The 24,054-nt window shown below is 43.3% G+C and overlaps 2 protein-coding genes and 1 long non-coding RNA gene across 6 annotated transcripts in view; 1 reads left to right on the top strand and 2 right to left on the bottom strand.

Annotated features, from left to right (window-relative positions):
- LOC133249781 (uncharacterized) overlaps positions 1-24,054 on the bottom strand; it is a 419,931-nt gene that overhangs the window by 212,033 nt on the left and 183,844 nt on the right. The window lies entirely within an intron of this gene.
- On the bottom strand, positions 583-7,564 carry HNRNPDL (heterogeneous nuclear ribonucleoprotein D like). Of its 3 annotated transcripts, XM_061420606.1 has the most exons (8): positions 6,778-7,555; positions 5,814-5,982; positions 5,556-5,717; positions 4,953-5,084; positions 4,660-4,774; positions 3,952-4,122; positions 3,560-3,651; positions 3,029-3,188 (listed from the first exon to the last, which is right to left on the bottom strand). In XM_061420606.1, exons 1-7 carry the CDS (start codon positions 7,218-7,220, stop codon positions 3,581-3,583), a joined length of 1,263 nt encoding a protein of 420 aa, XP_061276590.1. In that variant the 5' UTR covers positions 7,221-7,555; the 3' UTR covers positions 3,029-3,188; positions 3,560-3,580. The 3 variants fall into 3 exon arrangements, with proteins under 3 accessions (XP_061276591.1, XP_061276592.1, XP_061276590.1); XM_061420607.1 differs by lacking the exon at positions 5,556-5,717 and having other exon boundaries at positions 583-3,651; positions 6,778-7,564; XM_061420608.1 differs by lacking the exon at positions 3,952-4,122 and having other exon boundaries at positions 583-3,651; positions 6,778-7,562.
- ENOPH1 (enolase-phosphatase 1) overlaps positions 7,827-24,054 on the top strand; it is a 35,734-nt gene continuing 19,506 nt past the window's right edge. The window contains exon 1 of one of the 2 annotated variants that reach the window (XM_061420609.1): positions 7,827-8,462. In XM_061420609.1, coding sequence (XP_061276593.1) covers positions 8,379-8,462 — 84 coding nt within the window. In that variant the 5' untranslated portion in view covers positions 7,827-8,378. The remainder of the gene's footprint in view (positions 8,463-24,054) is intronic. The other variant, XM_061420610.1, reaches the window with a different exon arrangement.

Raw genomic sequence — 24,054 nt, forward strand, 5'->3', positions numbered from 1 at the left:
ACTAGGAAAGCCCTGTTAAGTTGACAATTCTGAGGTAATTATTTTCACAGAATGACATCTCTTGATTTTGCATTACGGGTAGGAGAAACCCAAATGGTAGAAACACACCATTAGTTCTACCTCCTGTAACTAAAAACTGCATTAAAAATGCAATTATGTAATTAGTGAAACAGCATCTTATGGTTGACATCCTATTAAATCTTGACAAAGGACCCAGTTCCCTTCACCATTATGAAAAAGATGCATGGAAGAGAATGGAATAAATGCTGTTTATCCATGTTAATATCTCAATAAGCATCTTAATTTAACTCTTAATTCTTAATCATGTAAATGTATCTCAGACTACAAAATATTAACATGCTGTTCAATAAAACTGTTAAATAATTAAGGTGTCTCTAAGGGTAAGGAGCAACACACACAACTTGGTCAAAACTACTCAGGAAGTATATTTAAGAAAAATACAGGCTAATTGAGTTATGTCTGTCATAGGTACTTCATTTTTCTAAAAGACCTCAGACAATCACTCGATGTAGTGTATTTCTTCAAAATTATATATATCAAGACTTGACTGAAGAGTATGGATTTTGTTTAAAAAAAGCTTTTATTCGTTTTTGATCAGGGAAAGGACAATCTCAATGTCAACTTGTCACCTAATCATATATTTGAACTTACAAGATTTACTGCCCTAAAGACACTGCACCTACTGACTTGACAACATAACTTAAAACGAAAATCTCCTTTCTGTCCCCTAAGGTTGCATGTTGAAAGAATAAACAATCCCTTGCAATAGCCAACACTGGTACTTAGCTTAGGTTTAAGGTCAAATAGCAAAACAGGAGCAAAACAAGGCCAAAAGCATTATAACTTGATAGCCCACCAAGTACAAACATCACTGGAATAAAGAAAGTTGCAGGCACCAAAGAAAACAAGAGGCAGGTTCATTAGCATAAAAAAATTTACACTTGGTTGAAGGTGAGGTGAACTATTCCACAAGTAAACATGTATGCCAATCCTAATGGCGAACTTGAAACCAAAGCAACAAGACCGAAAACATTAAACTCAGTTAACTACACTGAATGTAAAACTTATCTAGGATATCCTCCCAAATCTAGAGCTAAAAGGTTTTCTTTTTAATGCACCAGGAAGATGTGTTGTAATGACATGACTTGGTCACACTTACGACTTGCGTTTACATAAGAATCAAGGGTTATCCTTCTCCATTATTCATTTACGTCTGAATGTGAATATGCTCAACTATTCAGCTCATGCACTAACCGCATAAAAAATGACTGAAACCTACTACCCATGCCTTCTAAGAACTCACACCATCGAACAGTTAACACCCAGTACAGCTTCCTAACAATGCCCCAGGAGAAAACATTTTGTTCAGTTCAGTGCTTGCCGTGACATAAAACCAACAGAATAGAATACAATTAATTTACTCAGCTACTACTTCAAATCTTTTAATCTAAGTTTTGTTCAAACTTTAATAACTTCATACCTATTTGCCAAAATTGTTGTGTAAAATCTAACTATATCTGATATTCTTAACCTGTAGCTCCTATAACACAGTTTTAGCCCCCCACCCCCCGCCCAACCCCGCAATGGGTATATTTGGACATTTTAATCAAGAAAACAAAGTTATGGTATTATGATTAGTCAAAGCTTTTTCTAGCAGACCACTGAATACAACAATCCATTAAAAAAATGCCTTTCCGGAGACAACAAAGCAAAACATTTTCTTCATAAAGGAGCTACCAGCATGCTTTGTGCCATTAAAAATTTACTTTTCAAAATATAACCAAAGACTCATGGTCTACTAGAAAGCTCCCACTAATCACAACAGTATAACTATGCCACAGAAACTTTCATGACAATGTCTCCAGATAGGCAGAGAGGAAACAACATTAAAGGTTATGATGGAAGCCTCAGTTAGAGAGGAAAATGAAGTCTCCAGAGCATAGAATACATCTAACAAACAAGGGGAACAGAGCAGACACTGCAGCTGGCTATTCATAAAGGACCACAGTTTTCTCTTCCTATGGAGCAAGACTCCCTACAAAATAAACTGTGCGTTAATTATTGCTTATTTAAAATTACACTTTTACAGAGCTATTTAGTACCTGACGCAGAAAAACAATCACATAAGGAAGCATTTATTTGAGGTTTAACATGTAATCATACAAATAAAGTCTGTATAAACACAAATCCACAGAGTCATAACACAGATAGCAAAAGACAAAGTAAAAACAAAGAAAACTAATTGGCGGCTATATACAGTTGGACACAAATTGTGTCTTGTACACTAGAAAGTCTTTTACAAAATAATCATCTTAGATCAACAGAAGACCAATCTTCAATGTCCTCCTGCAAGATGGTTACTTTAGCAATCTCTTCCTAAAAACAAAAACAAAATAGCAATTAGATTTGTGCAACTCCGGCAAGCTTTCTAAGGTCCACTTTCATGAATTGTTTTAAGTTCTCACTTTATTCTTTTCTTCAATAATTAAAGATCACATGCAAATTCATTGGCAAAATGCAGTTTGGGTAATTATAATCATCATCATCATCTCACCTTGAAGTTCCCATATGATATTAAAATTTACTTAGAAAATCCGGGAACACAATCTTTTCATATTCACAGATTGAACTGTGCTAGATGAAGGTTTACTAGAAGTGTCTCTAGTAAGCCATGTAAAATTCTATTACAAACACGAATTTCTAACACGCTTGTATTTCAAGGCAACAAATTGCTATGTGCATATGATCTTTAATTTAAATCCCAGATTTTAAAGTTCTTGTTTTGGTTTGTAGATTTCACTATTAGCTATAAAAAGAAAAAGCAAGCATTAAATCTTAAAGAATGAACACTTAAAATGAGGCTCCACAATTGAAATACAACACTAAACAGAAGACCAAAATGATTAAGCTGTAAAAAGGCATTTATGTACTTTAACTCCTGTAAAAAACCATTTAAGTTAAGTTTAGACACTTAATCTTCAAAATGATTAAAAAAGAAGCCAAAGTCTGAAGTTTTCCACTTTAATCTTTACGCTGGTACATGAAGTTGGAAGAGACCATACCACAGGACAGCGTTTTCTGGTGTATGCCTTGCGCTCTGCCCGCAACGTGCGACCCCCAGAGATAGACGTGGTCAGGGTGACACACGGCCTGCAATGAAGTTCCCGCTGGCGGGTACAAACAAGGTATAATGTCAGAGTTAGAAGACAACATTCTTGTTTTCCTTAAGTTGTACCCATTTCAGTACTTTACCTGTTAATAGTTCTAAAAAGTTTAATTATTCCTCTAGACCACCTGGTACACAAAGCAAACAGAAAAACTCTTAAGTTTTTCTGTATTACTAAAGAAAGTGAGATAAAACTTTAAAGTTAAAGATCTATAGACACTTTAGGCAAAACAGGCTCATAAAGCAAGTAAAAATTTAACAATTTAGTAAAAACACGCTACGTGGTATTTTGTTTTTACTCATTTTCATTTGTCTATTGATCTTTAAATTACATTAGACATTTCTACTGGTTTCTTGAACTCTGATACACACCTGTTTTCTGCAGTGTCCCCTTTAATACGGCTGGTAATTGTTTTGGTGATTGCCACCCCCTCGGGATGCCTTGCCGTAAGTGCTCTGTTGGCCTATGTGGAAAAGACAAAAAATTACACTTAGCTTTTAATGATATGGTTTTGCTATATATTTAAAAGCTATTAGATGTACAAAATTCTGCATGCCAAATAGAATTAGGTATTTTAAGTCACTATAAATTAGGCACATATCACATTCTAGAATGCTCATAATAACCAGAGTCACTAAATCCGTATAACCCCCTGTGACTATTACATCTCAAAAATTTAACTCTAAACACTTCTATAACACAATCTCAGAGTTGAGATGAATCTTAATACCATTGGTTTATGAAGTTAAATAAATATTCTTACCACTGTAGTCTGCATATCCCTGTCCATATCCATAGTTCCCATAGTTATACCCAGTATAATCATAGCCGCCATAGCCACTATAGTTTTGATCACCACCATAGGCACTATTGTAATTTCCATATCCTTGATCATAATAGTTATTAAATCCTTGGTTCCAGTTTTGGCCCTGACCTGAAACAATGCACAATGATTGTTAGGAAACAACTTCTGACCCCCAGTCCTAACATAAAATGATGCATTCCTGTCCCTCACTCTGCAAATCTTAAAAAGGAATAATGGACATCTACAGCGCTATCTGGTCAAGAAAATATCACTTACAGTTGTCATTAAAAAAAAAAAAAAAAAAAGAGGGGTGTGTGTATAAAGTCCAACTGTGCCAGTATCAGGTTTCCTAAATCTAATGGGGGATAAAAAAATCAAGAAGACAGCAAGCATGTTTAGAGCAAGGACTCCTGCCACAGAAAACCTATTATGCCAAAGTGTATCACGTAATCTTAATTACATTCAATGGTATTATTTTCCCATCAGTACTGACACTGTCAGAGTGGCTATTCAAAGTGAAACCAATAAAACAAAAACCCATGGACTAAAACGAGCACTTTGCATGCTGTAACAGTTTAAATTTGGCTTTACTCTCCAATGGGCTTATTCATATTTAGCAGTTGATAGCGTAAACCACTGCGTCATTTCCCTGGAATTAGGTCTCACCTCGGCCTCGACCCCTAGTACCACCTCGCCCACCAGCTGCTGCACCTCTTCCTCCCTTTTGTTGCTGCTGTTGCTGTCTATATACCTCTTTGGGTTGTGCAACTTTGATTTCACACTATAAACAAAAGGTAAAAAGAATACAAAATTGTTACTGCTGTTCTAATGTCAAGCCATTTTTTCCCTTCTCATAACAGGTTGTGAAATTTCCCTTTAAAAAAAAAAAAACAAAAACAAAAACCAAAACCAAACAAACCCACCCCACTGTTCACTGAACAGAATCCAAATGGCTTTACCTTCCCAGAACCAATTTGATGGTATCTGCTTTCTAACAATTTCTTTACTGGCTCCTCATCTGTATATGTAATAAAGCAAAATCCTCTTCTTTCATTTGTTTTTGTATCCATAGGAAGTTCAATATTTTCAATCTGAAATCAAGATGCACACTCAAGATCACCCAGTAATTAAAAAGCTACCAAAATGTTTCAGAATGACACAAGTCATTCACAATCTTTAACAAAGTATGTTACTCTCATGAATTGACTTCTGTATAAATTGTTTCATTATCAACATCAAAGTAGAGTAACCTGGCTTATCTACAAACCATTTATTTAGAGGGGAGAGGAAAACCTCAACAGCCTTTTGTACCCCACAGATGCCACTCCAATCCTGACCACACCAAAGCATCCACCTTTTTGCTGAAATAAATTAGCTATTAATTTCCATTAATTTAGATACTAGTTTCCATTGTAACACATAAAGCAGTGATAAGGGAGGGACTTGAGCAATGATTTAATTCCACCCTGACCGAACTCTTTATTCTGTAAGAACTGGGCCAGGGACAAAATGTTACATAAACGTATCGAATGAGAATACGCATAAACAAAAGCACGGCGCACCTCTCCAAAGGCTCCAAAATATTCTTTAATTTGTTCCTCCGAAGTATCTGGGCTCAATCCACCCACGAAAACCTTTTTTGGGGGTTCCTTCCCCTTTAAAGCTTTGGCCCTTTTAGGGTCTATCAATTTGCCATCCAGTTTGTGTTCTTTCAGTTCCAAAACCTAGAAGACAGATTTATGTGATCTGACAACATACAACCAACCCTCCGAACGACTTGCAAAACGCACACAAAAAGCACGATGCAAACAGGTTCATACCTTATCAACACTAGCAGCATCCTTGAAAAGCACAAATCCAAATCCTCGTGATCTTCCAGTAACAGGATCTGTTTTAATCGTGCAGTCCACAACTTCCCCAAATCGAGACAAATATTCAGTCAGATCTTTCTTGCTTGTATCCCAGCTCAAGCCTCCAATAAACATTTTACTAGAAATAAAAGTTGTTTATTTACAAACAGCAGTAGCTAAAACGGTTAAATTCTAAAGTTTACTACAAACTATACGCACGGGGAAATTCATACCCACGTACAAGTAATTTCACCTGTTTACAAACACACAGGAACCAAAGACCACAAAAAGCCCCAAATTCCATCAAGGTCACTTATCCAAATCTTCGCTCTCCACACTGCACCAGGCAAAGTTTAAACGAGGCCAACCAAACACGTTAAAAGACCGTTCCGAACTAGGAAAATGCAACTTTCTAAAGTGAACGCCCACTACTCAGGTTCACCGTCTTCCTCTGCTGTCAATGTTCCACCTGAAGAACTCATCATCACGCACACTGGAGATCTGGGCACCAGTCGCCTACAGGTTCCCAAACCAAGGGTCCCCCTGCATCCTCCCCAGAAAATCTGCCCGGAGCCCTAACAGATACAGTGAAGAGGCGGCGGCAGCTGCAGTGTGCGGCGCGGCCAGTCCGGCCCCTCCCCCTCAGGCCCCACGCGGCGCCTGCGCACTCCGGCCCCAGACGCCGCCGCCCTCCGCCTCCAAACCCTCTGCCCTTCCCCCACCTTCCGCGGGGCTCTCCAGTAACCCCGTCCGTCTCCTACTTTCCTCTTCCCTCCGATCTAGTGGGGTCCGGCGGACACGCGGGAGAATCGACTCGGGGCAAGAATGGGCGGGTGAGGTGGGGAAAGGTAGCGCGCGGATCCCGAGGGACGAAGAGCGCGTGCGGCGCGCTGGGGGAGGGGAAAGGAGGGGAGAGGCGAGAAGCGTGCGGTACCCGTCATCCTGCTGGTTCTTGCTCGCGTTGATCTTGGATCCCTCGGCGAACTCCTCTATGTTGCTGTACTCGTTCATGTCTTCCATAGCGGCGGAGTGGTCGGCCGGAAGGTGCTGGCGCGCAGACCGAGTCGCGGCAGCAGCGGCGGCGGAGCGTTGTATGGAGCTGGATTTAAAATGGCGGCGGAAGAGATCCGGGCGCCGCCTGCGCCCTCCCTTTATAGCCGCCCCGCCCGCCAATCGGGAGGGCTGCTGGGCGGTGACGTGGCGCTGGGCCCGGCGCGCCCCCTGCCGGGCGGAGCTGGGAGCGAGCGAAGGGAGGAGCGGGGCGAGCTGCCGCGGCGGCCGCGGCCGCCAATGGGAGAGGCTGCGGGAGGCTAAAGTAGCGGGAGCGGAGGGGAACAATGGCGGCGGCACATGGGAGAGTCGGGGCGGGACCTCCATCACGGCCCTCCTGCTGAGAAGCGAGGTCGCGAGTGAGGGGACGCGGGCTTGGGAAGAGAGAGACGCGTCAGAAGAGAAACAACGACGGGGCGAGTCCTGGGGTCAGAATCCCGAGCAACGCCACAGTCCCTCTTGCCTTGAGAGCCTTTTGTCTCTGGCGTCCGGTCCAGCCCACTCCCAGCCAAGAGCCGTCAACCCCGCCTTTTTCCGCCCTCGGTTCCCCCAGCGCAGAGCTGCTGCTATCGATTAGCACCGTGGCCGCGCCGCTCCGGAAAAAGGCGGACTGCGCCCGGCGCTGGCGGCTGAGGCGGGGAGCGCGCCAGCCGTCCGCCCGCCGCGCGCACGCGTGTTTTGTCCTCGAGCTGGCTGGAACCAGCCGAACAGGAAGCGGGCGCGCGGCGGCCTCTCAGGGCGGCCGCGCGGCGCGGACGCCTCTTCCGCTGCCGCCCCAGGCGCGCGGGCCGAGGGGGGCGCGGCGGGCCTCGCGCTAGCCGATCGGCCGACGCCGTCCAGCTGACCGGGACCTGAACGGCCTCCTTCGGTGGCTGAGGAACGGGAGGAGGGGCGCGGACCCGGTCGGATTACTGTAAAAAATGCCAAAGCCGAAGCAGTGGGCGGGGAGGGAGGGGGCTAGGTGCCGTAGAGGGCAAGGGGCACTCACATCCCCGGCGCGCCACTCGCGGGGCTCCCGTCTGCACGTGCCCCGAGCCTCTCCCGCTCGCTCAACCAGTCTGCGGAGAGCGCGCGCCCGCGCACCCGTCTCCCGCGTTCGCTTCTTTGTTCCCGCCCACGCGAGGCCCCATTTTGACGGATCGGGTTCGAGGCCCTCTAGCGGCCAATCGACGTCGGCACCGTGCCTCGCCCCGCCCCCTCGGAACCTCGTGAGGACCGCCCTCTCTTTCTGCCCACGTGGTCTGAGCCTCCCGCCCCGGGCAGCTGGCGAGTTCAGGGTCCTTGGGCTGCGGATTTCTCTACGTCCGGAGGCGCTGACCAGTCCTCTCCGCCTCGTGCGTCAGGCCGCGCTGCGGTTATCCGCTCCGGGACTCTTTTTCTGGGCTACCAGAAGCCTAGCCCTTTGCTGGGGGCGCTGCCGGCGCCGCCCTCCGCCCTCTCTACCAGTAGGCCGATTCTCTTGGTAGCAGTCGGTGGGGTGGGGAAATGGTCGTGCTTTCGGTGCCCGCCGAAGTCACTGTGATCCTGTTAGATATCGAAGGTACCACAACCCCGATTGCTTTCGTGAAGGTGAGGGGCGGAAGGGAGCGGGGCAGTTACTTACGCTTTAAACCCAAAATGTTGAAAGTATCGCAGACCTTGCACTAGAGACACGAGGAGTGGGAGAGACGGTGTGGCTTTGCTCCGACTTGGGTGGGAGGAGGTAGTCTGCGGCGGATTGCTGGATGCATTTTCTCCTCATCTTCACCTTCCCCCGTCCCTGCCCTCGGTTGTTTGCAGGTGGGTGGGAAGGGACGGAGGTGGTGGTGAAGAAGGGCGGAGGTGGGCAGGTCCGCGGCGGCAAGGTGAAGAGGTGTGGGCGCCGCCCGCCGGGCAGGTGTGCGCCCCGTCGCCCCGCAGGTAAGCGACTGCCTCGTGCCAATATGGACCTGGGGAGTCGGCGGCCGCGATCTAGTGGTCCCTGAAGCTTCCAGCCCCGCAAAATGGAAAGACTGAAGCGTCAGGATGACTTTTCTGGTAGCCTTGGTGTCTTAGGCAGTAAGGGTTATTCTTCGCCTTTTCCCACTCCTGCTGTTCGTGGCCGAGCCTCTCACTGAATGTTCCTGGACGAGGTTAGCAACGATCTAGATTCCGTCCATTTTCCTTTTTTTAAAAAGAAGACAAAGTTCTTACCCAAAGTCGTCTAGGATAGCAGTGCTAACCAAATTGTCTACATCTAGTTCACAAACTTAAAACTTTGCATTAGAGCAGGTTCCTTTTTTATATATGTTGTATTTGTCAGGATGATTAAATATCAGATATTAATATAATTTTTAAAAGAATCCCTCAGGCCTAGTCTTCTGTTTATTTGAATTTTAGAGGTTTAAGTTAAAAGTTCTCATAGAAGTGCTTGTGTGCAATAATTGAGATACCGTTTACAAAGTAGGGAAAGCCCGTCTTGCAGCAAACTGAAAGTCTTAGTTTTAATTTAAAAATTTTTTTAAAGTTACCTGTGAAGAATGTTTTTCTTGATCTGCTGCTGCTAAGTCGCTTCAGTCGGGTCCGACTCTGTCCGACCCCATAAAGGGTAGCCCACCAGGCTCCCCCGTCCCTGGCATTCTCCAGGCAAGAACACTGGAGTGGGTTGCCATTTCCTTCTCCAATGCATGAAAGTGAAAAGTGAAAGTGAAGACGCTCAGTCGTTGCCCGACTCTTAGCGACCCCATGGACTGCAGCCTACCAGGCTCCTCCGTCCATGGGGTTTTCCAGGCAAGAGTACTGGAGTGGGGTGTTTCTTGATCTAGGTTATGATATAAAATTGTTGTACACTTTTAGGTCTCCACTGTAACAACCACTTACAAATTCTTTAGAAGGATCACAATACCTTGACATCCAGCATAGTGTCTTAAGAAATCTAGTTTGGCATTTTTTTCCCAAGTTTTTAAGTACACTTGAGGCCTCTGCAGAAATATTCAGAATTGGCCAAATGTTGATAACTGAGTCGACTTTTCTTTCTCTTGTTGATTGTGACAAAATAACTACTTTCTTGTAGTTTTCAAAGAAAAAAAGGATTCTGCATTTTTATGCTTCATAGTTTACAAGTCACAGTCTTGCTTTCCACTGTTATCAGAAGACCAGGAGTAATGACAAGTAGTAATATGGCATATGTACCATTCTTGGAAAATCTATTTAGGGAGAAGATATCTCATGCAAATCAATTTTGTAGCAAAAAATAATGCATCTCTTTCACCTTTTTTAATCCACTGTGTCTTCTGCAAGATGAGCTGAGCCACTTCTTGGAATCTTTGTTTATGACAGACTTATTCTGAGATCTTTCTGAGAATAAAAATGCCTTAATGGTCTAAATAGTGGGTTTTTTTTTTTGCGTTTGAGACCAGACTGCAAAAAAAAAATCACTCAAGGATCTTGTTCTAAGGATAATTTATTGTGCTTTGTCCTATAATCAATTATTATTTTTATTAAGGTTAATTACTATAATTGTCTATTTGCTATGCATTAAATGATCAAAACCAGTGTTTCTGAGAATATGTTCAGAAGAACATTAGATCTTTGTGGATGTTTATTGTAACTACACAGAAAAAGATTACTAAATGCATTTTGAGAAAATGGTCTATGCTTATTCAACCAGGTTTCTTTATTGCACACCTTCTCAGATCCTTTATATCATACACACACTTGCACACACATAATGCTTTGTGAACCTTCAAGAGACTAGCATTTCACAAATTTATTTGAACCAAGAAATCCTTTAGCACGGTGTCTGTATCTTTTGAATACAGACTTTTTTAACTTAGCATCTCTTTAAAGAGATGCTAAATTATATCCTTCTTGGACCTCTGTTCTACTTTGGGCTTTAGTCACGTTAGTGTGTGAACTTGGAAATGATGAAAGGAAACATTGAGATGCGACTGGTATCCTTGACTACAAGTCAGGTTGTGTGCGCTGTTGCATATTACTAATAGGAGACAGGCTCTGAAAAACTGAACAGTTTGCCTGGGATTTGAAACCAAATTGTTGGGAATCACAGTGCTTGTTCCATCTTTTTTGCCTGGTCTTGTCGGTTTTAAATGACACAGCTGACACGAGAGCACTTTAATCAGTAAGAAATACCATAAAAGTATATGGTGGCAAATTTTAGTTTACACCACCTCTTGGTGATAGGTTTAGGAGTACACCCTTGGAACAGAATAACTGTACTTTATTTGGGGGGTTGGTTCTGCCGTCAGTATACACTGTGAAAATTGAGTATTGTCAAAAATTGCCGTTGTGATTATCATACTGAGTGAAGTAAATCAGAGAAGGAGCAATATCCTATGACATTCCTTGTATGTGGAATCTAAGAAATGATACAAATGAACTTACAAAACAGAAAGAGACTCACAGACTTAGAGAACAAACAGTTTTGGGCTGGGGAGAGGGGAGGAAGGGATAGTTAGGGAGTTTGGGATGACATGTACACACTGCTGTAATTAAAATGCATAACCAACAAGGACCTACTGTATAGTACGGGGAACTCTGCTCAGTGTTATGTGACAGCCTGGGTGGGAGGGGAGCTTGGAGAATGGATACATGTATATATATGGCTGAGTCGCTTTGATGTCCACCTAAAACTATCACAGCATTGTTAAATGGTTATACCCCAATACGAAAGAAAAGGTTTTTTAAAAAAAATGCCTTTGAAATACCCTTAGGAAGCCAGTCCTCTCTGGAGACTGATGCATCCATTTTTCCTTCAGAGTTGAAACATTGCTGCTGCTGCTTTTGAGCATCGGAGGAAGTAGTTGGTTTGGGATTAGGTGATGTAGATGAAAAACATATTGTGTCAAACACTAGGCTCACACTGAACCATTCATGCTGTCAGAGACACTGGGGAACTGAGACTGACCCAGGGAACAGAATACCTTCTGTGAGTGGAATGGCAGACAGGTTACCAGCACTGGTTATATTTATTTTTTCCCTTTCTCTTTCTCTTTTTCCCCTCGCTGAGTAGTTAGAGTTGAAGGTGTCTGTGATGCAACTTATAACTATATAAGATGACACGAACTCCTAGATATCTTACAGGATTCCACAGAATCTTCCCAGTCTGGAAATGTGTTCTGTGAACAGCCTGTTGCTCTGTCAGTACATGCCTTTAACCCTTAGGGTACAGATAATAATAAACAGTGGTTTTCCTTAACTGCTAATTTATCTTATTTTCTTCGAGTCAGAATGGTCAAATTTCTGGAGTGTGAAGGGTTCCTAGCTTGGATCATCTAGTCAGTGTCACAACCAGCTAATTAATTTCTCATAGGAATCAATGGATGCCTAGAGGCATGTCTTTGTGAGGGTCATCACAACTTGTTGGGGGCAGAGCAGCAGTAGATCCTCGCTTTCCCTCGATGGTTCCCAGTGCATCTGAGTCCTCAAAGCCATCAGTCCTGCCCCTCACTGCAGAACATGTGCCTCTGGAGGTTCTTTTCTTTTCAAGCACTGACTGTGATCCTCTATGGTGGTGATCACTCAACATTTTTTGGTTATATAAACCATCAGCGGGCTTTCCCGATGGCTCAATGGGCAAAGAATCCGCCTGCAGTGTAGGAGACACAAGAAACACAGGTTCAACTCCTGGGTTGGGAAGATGCCCTGGAGAAGGGCATGGCAACCCACTCCAATGTTCTTGCCTGGAGAATCCCATGGACAAAGGAGCTTGACGGGCTACAGTCTAAAAGGTAGCAGAGAGTCAGACATCACTGAGTGACTACACACACACATACACACACAAACAAAGCATCAGTAGAGTTGGGTCAGGCATAACCAATAGAACTTATTGTAACCAACAGAATTTCTTATGTACTGTTATTAAGTTATAAAGTAAATTAGAATTTAAAGATGAGGTCTAAATAAGTATAAATGAATGGGTTTGTATTTTCTTCCCTTATCCCTTTGAATCATCTTGCCTGCAACCCATGAAGCTGCCACAGATCTTTGTCCATGGTGATGTAATACTCATTTTTCTGAGTTTTTGTATTGTGTTATTCCAATGATTTTAGTCTGTAAGCTGTGAAATAACACCATTACCAATCCTGTAGTTATCCTGTCAGGAAACTTCAACTATTGTTTTTGAGTTAGGGAAGATGATCTCTTGCTTCTGAAAATTTGGTGCTTTTCCTGTCATTACACGTCAAATTAGTACTTGTAACAACAGTTGGGGCAGTTATGATCTATGAAGTCACTGCAAACACCATCTTAGCAAATACTGAAACACTGTCCATAGAGAAGATGAAGGGAGCGGTTCCTGTGAGCCTCTGGTCACAACTGATGGATAGATAACCTTGTTTGTGTGTTTCTGTTTGTCTTACTTAATACATACCATCGACTGCCTAACACTGAGCTCGCTGCCGATGGCGCTGTGACTTAGGCTGTGCTGGAGCTTCTGTAACTGCATGTGCTTCCTCCAGGAGGTAGTCTTGCCTTAGGAACACTGGACAGCACTTGAGCACTTTGGGGGCAGTCACCAACAAAAGCACAAAATGTGAAAATGTAGTGGCAAACAGACTTTGAAAAGGATGCTTGTTTAAAATGTGAGAGGTGAAGTAAGGCAAAGCATCACCTCATACTGGGAATGTGTGCAGCTGCTTTTCCACAAGTTTTGCTCTTTTGCTCATGTATGTACCTGTTGTCAGAAAAGTGGGAAAGTTCAGTGAATAATGATTTGGAGGTTATGAATAAATTTTAGTAGGTAGAATTTGTAAATATAGTATCTTTAAACAACAGGGATTGGCTGGACAGAGTGTAGTATTTATCAGGATGAGCTTGGTGACTGCAAGTCTGGCTTGGCTTCTGGATCCCTGAATGACTTATGGCAAGTTAGTTACTGTCCTTTGAGTCTGGGTGCAGATGTCCTCTACAGTGTCTTGTACTGTGGAGATAGCAACGTCGTAAGGCTGTTGTGAACATTTAATGAATATACGTGCTCAAGGATTGTGCTCACTCAGTCATGTCCGACTCTCTGTGACCCTGTGTGTGGACTATAGCCCGCCAGTCTCCTCTGCCCATGGGATTTTCCAGGCAAGAATACTGAAGTGTGTTGCCATTTCCTCCTCAGGGGATCTTCCTGACCCAGGGATCGAACCCGAGTCTCCTGCATCTCCTGCCTTGGCAGGCAAATGCTTGACTACTGAGCTACCTGGAAAGCAAAGAATGAATATTTAGCCCCCTGTATAAAATAAATAAATATATTTCCATCAGTATTTCATTTGCTGTCAACAAACCTTGTCAGAGAGTAGGGGGTGAGTGGCAGTGGTGGGGTATGTATTTCATTTATGCCTTAGGAAGACTTCGTGCTTGAAAACAAAGTCTTTGTAATAGTTAAGAACCTTCTATTAACTGAAAGTGTGAATTTGATTAGAATATTTGTTCCTAGAGAGTGTATTAAGTGGGTCGTGGTGAGTACCCTTGCCAGTGGCCCTTTATATCTGTGCTTCTCAGACTTGAATGTGTAGACAAATAATCCAGAGATCTGGCTAAAATGTAGTTTCTGATTCAGAAGACCTGGAATGGTACTTTTTTTTTTTTTTTTAGTGACATTTGTTGTTTTCTAATTTTACAAGCAGTACATGTTCATTGAAAACGGAAATACATAAAAGCATAAAGTAAAAATTGACAATCATGCATAATTCACACTGGCCCCCTTCCCACCAGAGATGACTGTTATTTGCATTTTGGTACATTTCCTTCCAGTGTATACATGTTTGTTTGTTTTCATTTTCTTTTTCTGGCCAGGCATCTTAGTTCCCTGACCAGGGATCGAACTTGTACCCCCTGCATTTGGGAGTACGGAGTCTTAACCACTCGACCCCCAGTGAAATCCCGTAGTGCTTTAATGGAAGTATAATTGACCTACAGTACTATGTTAGTTGGGGCTTCCCTGGTGGCTCAGAGGTTAAAGCGTCTGCCCGTAATGTGGGAGACCTGGGTTCGATCCCTGGGTCGGGAAGATCCCCTGGAGAAGGAAATGGCATCCCACTCCAGTATTCTTGCCTGGAGAATCCCATGGGCGGAGGAGCCTGGTGGGCTACAGTCCACGGGGGTCGGACTGAGCAACCTCACTTTTACTTTCACTATGTTAGTTACAGGTGTCATAGTGATTCAATTTCTATACATTATAAAATGATCATCATGATATGTCTGGTTAACATCTGTCACTGTACAAACATACTACAGTATAAACGGTTATATTCCTCATGCTGTACATTTCATCCCCATTTATTTTGTAGTTGGGAGTTGGTACCTCTTAATCTCCCTCACCTATTTCATTACTTTCTCCAGATTCCTCCCTTCTGGCAACCACCTGTTTATTCTATCTATGAGTCTGTTCTGTTTTGTTATGTTCCTTCATTTGTTTTGTTTTTTAGATATGTGAAATCAGATGGTATTTGTCTTTGTGTTATTTCACTTAGCATAATACCCTCTCAGTTCAGTTCAGTTCAGTCACTCAGTCGTGTCCGACTCTTTGCGACCCCATGAATCGCAGCACGCCAGGCCTCCCTGTCCATCACCAACTCCCGGAGCTGACTGAAACTCATGTCCATTGAGTCAGTGATGCCATCCAACCATCTCATCCTCTGTCATCCCTGTCTCCTCCCGCCTTCAATCTTTCCTAGCATCAGGGTCTTTTCAAATGAGTCAGTTCTTCGCAACAGGTGGCCAAAGTACTGGAGTTTCAGCTTCAGCATCAGTCCTTCCAGTGAATATTCAGGACTGATTTCCTTTAGGATGGACTGGTTAGATCTCTTTGCTGTCCAAGGGACTCTCAAGAGTCTTCTCCAACACCACAGGTTGAAAGCATCAATTCTTTGGCGCTCAGCTTCCTTTATAGTCCAACTCTCACATCTGTACATGACTACTGGAAAAACCATAGCCTTGACTAGACGGACCTTTGTTGGCAAAGTAATGTCTCTGCTTTTGAATATGCTGTCTAGGTTGGTCATAGCTTTTCTTTTAAGGAGCAAGCGTCTTAACTTTGTGGCTGCAGTCACCATCTGCAGTGATTTTGGAGCCCCCAAAAATAAAGTCTGACACTGTTTCCACTGTTTCCCCATCTGTTTGCCATGAAGGTGAGCTTAAGGTCCCATATACTTTTCTGTATCCAGTGACCACCATTATACTTGATGACCATTATACTAATCTTCTGTCCTTTTGCTTATGGCAGGAGTCATGAGCTGGAGGGGGGGTGGACTTTGAAAAATATGAAGCCCAGTAGAAACACTGATTACAATGCAGGAAATATCAGACTGGAGACAGACAGCACTTGTGAAGAGTCAGTATGGAAAAAGGGGCACTATTCTGAAGGAGATCAGCCCTGGGATTTCTTTGGAGGGAATGATGCTGAAGCTGAAACTCCAGTACTTTGGCTACCTCATGCGAAGAGCTGACTCATTAGAAAAGACTCTGATGCTAGGAGGGATTGGGGACAGGAGAAGAAGGGGACACCAGAGGATGAGATGGCTGAATGGCGTCACTGACTTGATGGACATGAGTCTAAGTGAACTCCAGGAGTTGGTGATGGACAGGGAGGCCTGGCGTGCTGCGATTCATGGGGTCGAAAAGAGTTGGACACGACTGAGCGAGTGAACTGAACTGAACTGAACTGAATATGTACTGAAACTCACTGTGATTACCTCTACCTGTGCTTCTATGGCCCTGAGCAGAAGGAGGTCAAGAACAGGACACAAAACATGACTGCTCTCAGACAACTTGCACTGGCATGGCAGGATTTCCTGGTTTGATTACTATTCCCCCAAACCTCCCCTTGCTCCGGATTCCTACACAGAGATGTACTCATGGTGGACTACAAGGGGATTTTTGTTGATTGAACTTGAAACAAGGGGAGGAGCCTTTGGAGAATGACTGTATTGGGCCTGAGTATATCATGAGATGGATTAGAAAACACCTCCAGCCTCAATTTCTGGTCTCTTACTCTTCTAGAACCTTCAATGTTATGGCACATGCATAATGTTTCCAGCTAATCAGTCTTCCCTTCCTTTTCCCCACATTTGTTTGAATACCTTTCATGTGCCAGGCGCTGCCAGGAAACCAAAATTCTTAAAGATGCAGTTGCCCCCCCTGAAGGAATCAAGTAAGGAAGACAGGTACATAAACAGGTTGTCTTTGCACCATCAAAATCCTTTTGGGTTTCCTGTTGTCTCAAAGGTAGTTTCAGCTCCTCAACTTGAGTGAGTCAGGTTTTCCAACTTTCTGTTCCTCTGTTCCTTTACACTTTTTTTTGTAAATAACTGATGATGCCCATTTGGGTCATGCTAGTCTTTCATGCCACCGCCGTTCCTCTAGCTTGGAGTGTCACACCTTGTCCTCTCCAAGTGCAGTTTGGTTCCATGTAGCCATTGACTTAAAACATGTTTAAAACATATTTCTCGTGCTAGGCTGTGGGAATAGACAAGTGATACCTACTTCTGCTTTCCAAGGACTTGGGTTTAAGCGGGAACTTCCGAGTCCTGTCTCCCTGCTCTGTAGGGCCGTGTATTTGCCGTCGCAGCAGATGCTGCCTTGCGGTGTCGTCTGTGCGTGCTGTCTTCCCGCCGTGCCGAGAGCTCCTTAAGGGCCGAGAGCAGAGCCTGGCACAGCGCTCGCACATACGGCGTTTGGCGAGTGCTTGTTGACAGCATTACGGTGTCTTCCAGCCTGGGCCAGGAGGGGCTGGCATTGTCTGCTCCCACTTCTGCTCTCCTTGCTATTTCAGATTTCCTCAAGGTGATATTTTATCTTATTTGTACAGCATGCGATGTAACTGTTGTGTTTCTAGAGTGATATTAGAACTTTCTTTGACCCAGCATTTCTAAAACTGGTGAGTTTTAGAGAAATTAGTTTTCAGTGGGAGTTAAAACACCATAAAGTAAATTTTATTAACAATTAAGTATCTAAAGAGCTAAATACATTATTCTTTGGAAACTTGTATCTGTTAATGTGAGGCTAGAGGAGTATTTTTCCCACCCCCCTAATTTTTCCACGGAAATTAATTCATGCTTATTATGAACTGCAGACATTACAGGAGAGTACAGCGTAGAGAATGAATGCCCCTTTTGCTCCCACCACCAAGCAGTAATCATTAAGAGTTTGGTGAATATTCTTTCTGATTTTTTTTTTTCCTATGCTTAAAGTCACTTAGATCCTTGAAGTATATGTAGTCAGATCAATTCCCCGAAAGTCCCAATTCTAATATATAACCCCTGTTTTGAAAATACATAGATAGGTAAGCCTTTCTTTTGCTCAGATAAACTTTTTAAGGCTATCCTGTGTTTAGCTCTGAAAAGACCTCCCTTCTTTGATGGTTCTTAAATTTTCTATCCTTAAAGCTCACCCCATGTAACTCCTTCATATGCACAAAAAAGCTATTCTTTTTACAATAAAGGCTTATTTTTGTGTACAGCCTTTGATTTTCACATTTATTAACTCATTTAATTTTCATTATTGGTTTTGATGGAGGTAGAGGTCAGAAGAAGGGTGGTGGCCAGCCCACCCTTATCTTGCTGTATCCGGTCCTCCGTCACGTGGAAAGTCAGTAATATTGTCCTCAGAGGCCCTTCTGGAACCTCACTGGACCCTTCCCAGGGGACTCCACTTTCAAAAACACGGATTGCTTTTCAAAGACAGAATTCTTTAATACAGAAAAGGGTTCTTTGTCTTCTGGGTATGCATGTGAGGGCTTCATTTCTTAACTTGATTTTCAGTGATTCATTATGTGACCTTCCAACAAGTTCCTTTTCTTAAGTCTTAAAAAAGTGTGGAGAGCTGATACTGAATAAAAAGAGACTAACACATGTAGTTTGAAAACTAGTGGGAGTCCTGGCAGTGGAACCTGGGTGGGATTTCAGAGAGGAGCTCGTGGGCAGACTAGTGTTGGTGCTGCCGTGCTCCAGGAGGCTGACTGACTCCTGCCCTGGGCCTTGGCTGGGACCAACTCGTTGTAAGTCTGTAAGCTAGTCAGATCCCTTTGACCAAGAAGATCAGGCTCTGGGGATCTGACTCTTTGAACCAAAAAAGGAAAAAGACCTGACTGATAAACTATAGTTTCTTAGTTTATATTTAACCTTTATGTGCCTTTGTGAAATGGAGGAAATAAGAGCACTTGTTTCATAGGGTTATTTTGAGGATTGAAATGATGTGATTCAGGTTATTCATTAATCAATGTATTGAGTAGATTTGGAGTGCTTGGGAGCAGTGGCAGATGGTGAGAAGTGATTAGATTCTGGATGTATTTTGAAGATAGGGCTGACAGCATTTGCTGATGAATTGGTGGGATGTGGAGTATGAGAGCAAGAGGAGTCAAAGAGGACTTCAAGGCTTTCGGCTTGAGCATCTTGGAATGATGGAGCTGCCAGTTGGCTGAAATGGGACAGTGTGAGAGGAGCAGGATTAAGGGCTAGAAACAGGAGTTTGAATTTCAGATATCCAAGTGAGATTTGAGGAAGGTAGTTGAAAAAAAAATCACTCGAGTTCAGGGAAGAGGTCCAGGTTCAAGCTGTGGATTTAGGGGTCATTGGTAACAGATGGGTATATGGATGTGTTGGTGGTAAAGAAAGGATGAGATGGTTGGATGGCATCACTCATGCGATGGACATGAGTTTGAGCAAGCTCCAGGAGTTGGTGATGGACAGGGAAGCCTGGCGTGTTGCAGTCCATGGGGTCGAAAAGAGTCAGATACAACTGAGCAACTGAACTAACTGCTAAGTGGTAAAGAACCTGCTTGCCAGTGCAGAAGACAAGAGACGTGAGTTCCATCCCTGGGTCAGAAAGATCTCCTGGAGGAGGAAATGGCAACCCACTCCAGTATTCTTGCCTGGAGAATCTCATGGACAGAGGAGCCTGGCACCCCTGGGGTTGCACAGCATCAGACACAACTGAAGTGATTTAGCACAGCACGGCAACAGATGGCATGTAAAATCATGGATTAGACGAGATCACTAAGGACTGACTGTAGAATGAGAAGTGCCCGGAACGGTGAAGGCTCAGTTAGTGTTGGCAGTTGTTCCCACTATTGCTGTAATTAGTCATTATTCCTGTTTATTGGAGCAGTTACCGTACTGCCAGGTGAGCCAGAATCTCTCATTTCTTTTCTTAGTGCAAATCTCTTAGAGAAAAGCAGTATTAGAAACTTCTGTAGGGAATATATCATCAGAATCTGGGGGGGTTAGGTGATCCTCCCTGAAGTCATCCACCCACAGAGCTGGATAGACTCAAGCATTGGGCTTCAGTAGACCTGGGTTTGAGTCCTGGCTTTACTCTACCAGCAGTGAAACCTTTTTCAATCTCAGCTGCTTCATTTGTTCAGAGGGGGTCACCTTGCACCAATGTAGGTGGAGTCAAGGAAGTAAATGTCAGTTCCCTCCCCTCCACACTCACAGGGGCTAGGACTCTATCCTAGGGCCAGTCAGGGTTCCTGCTCTGAAACTTATGGGATATTGATGTTCTTTCTCTCTGCTGCTTTTAAAGACCTATCCCAAGGCAATGGCACCCCACTCTAGTACTCTTGCCTGGAAAGTCTCATGGACGGAGGAGCCTGGTGGGCCACAGTCCATGGGGTCGCTAGGAGTCGGACACGACTGAGCGACTTCACTTTCACTTTTCACTTTCATGCATTGGGGAAGGAAATGGCAACCCACTCCAGTGTTCTTGCCTGGAGAGTCCCAGGGACGGGGAGCCTGGTGGGCTGCTGTCTCTGGGGTCGCACAGAGGTGGACACGACTGAAGCGACTTAGCAGCAGTAGCAGCAGCACTTGTGAATAAGGATGACCTTCCCTTGTGAGATGTAATTCATTGCAGTTAATTAGATTATAGTTTATATTTCTTTAATTACAGTTTAATCTTAATGGGATTTAGAAGACAAGTTTGTCTTACAGTATTACATATATTCTTTTTGAATGCAGATAAAGATATTTAGTGTTCATTCCTACAGGCTTCAGCTTTCAAAGGGGAGTGATTATCTCTGCTTAACCCATGAAAATAGCAGAGTTACCATTTCTGAGCCCTCGTGACCCTTTGTAGCAGCCAGAGCTGCAAAACTTCTCTTGATAGTTCCTAGTATGGTCTTCAGGAAGGATATTTAAGGAGCAGTTCTAATACCAGAACTGTTGAGTCTGTCTGATGGATGGTGTGGACCACTCCAAGAAGTAGTAGGTTTCCTCATTGTTAGAAATGTTCAAGCAGGTGCAAATATCCAGTTATAAAGTAAGTAAGTTGTGGAGATGCAGTACACAACATAGTGATCAGAGTTAATAATACTGTATTGTATATCTGAAGACTGTGAAGAGAGTAGCTCTCAAAAGGTCTCATCACAAGAAAGAAACTTGCTTAACTGTGATGGATGTCAACAAGACTCACCGTGGTGCTCACTTCTCAGTATACACAAACATTCAACCTACATGCTGTCTTCGTTGTTTAATCACTAAATCATGTCCGACTCTTTTGAGACCCCATGGAATGTGGCTCACCAGGCTCTTCTGTCCATGGGATTCTCCAGGCAAGAATACTGGAGTGGATTTTTGCCATTCCCTTCTCCAGAGGATCTTCCTGACTCAGGGCTCAAACCTGCATCACCTGCATTGGTGGGCTTATTCTTTACCATTGAGCCACGGGAAGCCCAATGCGTTGCATACCTGTGACTAATAGAATGTTATGTATCAATTATGTCTCAATTTAAAAAAAAGACTATGCTCTTTCATTGTAGAAATAGATAAGTTAAAAAAAAAGTTTTTCCCCTCCCTTGGTATCTCATGTCCCAGAGAAAACCTTTGTAACCGGTTATGTCCATATTCTCTTAGATTTCCTTTTACCTGTTTAGATAGTCCCCAAAATATGATTACCCTGTTTTTTCATTTCTTATTTAGAGAATGTGATTGGTTCGTAGGACCGATTAAGCCACTTGATTTTCCCTTGTTTTTTATCCTCTGGGATTAGTACAGAAATAATAGGTCACCAGTGTTGCCTTTGTGTTCTTTAACTCTCTGCCTGGAAAATGTTAAATTCTCAAATACTGTAAATCATTTGCACCCTGTGGTCCCCTTTGGAAAGCTTTTAAAATAGTTTCTTTAAATAGCTGTAGTACTCTTAAGTATCACCCATTACCTTTTTATTGCCCATTTTCTTCAAAAGAGACATGAGTAAATATGGCAACAATTTTACTTTTATTGATTCTTTGACCTTTTCATTAAAATAGCCACTTGACAATAAAGCAAATCCATATCTAGATTTCTAAACATTTATGAGGCAACTTCTTTAATTAGATCTTCAGAAATGTTGTGGCCCTTAATGGAGCTCTTTCAGAATGCTATCATTGAGCTGTGTAGAGTAATATAAACTGCTGCTTGCATAGTACCCCCACTAGCATTTAGTAGAATTTATTGATAATCACAGTCCCCTGAAAGACAAGTACCGTCGTTTAGTTCTATAGCCTTTTGTCATGTGTTTGTTAGTGTCTTGGTCGTGTCCAGCTTATTGCATGTCCAGCTTATCCCCATGGACTGTAGCCCACTAGATTCCTCTGTCCGTGGGATTCTCCAGACAAAATACTGGAGTGGGTTGTGATGCCCGCTTTCAGGGGATCTTGCTGACCCAGGGATTGAACCCAGGTCTCCTGCATTGCAGATAGATTCTTTACCATCTGAGCCACCAGGGAAACCCCTTGTGTCATGAAAGTGAAAGTCGCTCAGTCATGTCTGACTCTGCGACCCCATGGAGTATACAGTCCATGGAATTCTCCAGGCCAGAATACTGGAGTGGGTAGCCTTTGCCTTCTAGAGGGGATCTTCCCAACCCAGGGATTATACCCAGGTCTCTTGCATTGTAGGCGAATTCTTTACCAGCTGAGCCACCAGGGAAGCCTCATACATACTACTAAACTGTAACAACCCTTTAGGTACCTGATAGACCAAAAATACTTACATGTTTGTAGAATCCTGGGTTCATTACAGCATTTTTTTTCATACTGTAGAATTGTGAAATTGTCTATAAGTGGATTATAACTGAAGTTAAAGAATTTATCATTGCTGTTCTCGATTACTTTTAAAGCCTTAAATTTTTCAGTGGGCAGGTTTGGGCGATAAGCATTAGCTTTATTTGTTAATTTTTTGGCCATGCTGCATGGCACTGCAGGATCCTAGTTCCTTGATCAGGGATTGAACTCATGCCCCCTTGCAGTGTAAGCAGAGTCTTCACTGGATCGCCAGGGAAGTCCCACTACCCACTTTAAAAAATTTGTTTTTAGAACATTCTTACTTGGTACCATTTTGTTTTCCAAGGCCAAACTTGCCAGTTACTCCAGGTGCCTCTTGATTTCCTACTTTTGTATTCCAGTCCCCAGTGATGAATAGGACTTTTTTTTTTGGTGTTAATTCTAGGAGGTCTTCTGGATGTTCATAGAACCGATCAACTTCAGCTTCTTCAGCATCGGTGGTTGGGGCATAGACTTGAATTACTGTGATGTTTAATGACTTGCCTTAGAAATGAACCAAGATCATTCTGTCATTTTTGAGGTTGCACCCGAGTACTGCATTTTGGATTCTTATTGATTATGAGGGCTACTCTGTTTATTCTATGGGATTCTTGCCCACAGTAGTAGATATAATGGTCATCTGAATTAAATTTGCCCATTCCTGTCCAGTTTTAGTTCACTGATTTCTAGGATGTCAGTGTTTGTTCTTAACCATCTCCTGCTTGACCTCGTCCAGTTTACCTTGATTCATGGACCTAACATTCCACGTTCCCATGCAGTACTGTCCTTTGCAGCATCAGATTTTACTTTCCTCACCACATCACAGCTGAGTGTCATTTCCGCTTTGGCCCATACGCTTCCTTCTTTCTGGGGCAGTTAGTAGTTTTCCTCTGCTGTTCCCCAGGAGCATATTGAACACCTTCCAGCCTGGGGGACTCATCTTTCGGTGTCCTATCTTTTTGTCCTTTTATACAGTTCATGAGGGTCTCATGGCAGGTATAATGGAGTGGTTTGCCATCCCCCCTTCTCCATTCCATCCTCCTCCTCCATCTTACCTGAGAAACCTGTGTGCAGGTCAAGAAGCAACAGTTAGAACCCTGTATGGAACAGCTAGCTGATTGGTTCAAGATTGAGAAAAGTGTACGACAGGGCTGTCAGCTGTCACCCTGTTTGTTT

This window comes from Bos javanicus, chromosome 6, assembly GCF_032452875.1.
Source record: "Bos javanicus breed banteng chromosome 6, ARS-OSU_banteng_1.0, whole genome shotgun sequence".
Lineage (NCBI taxonomy): Eukaryota > Metazoa > Chordata > Mammalia > Artiodactyla > Bovidae > Bos > Bos javanicus.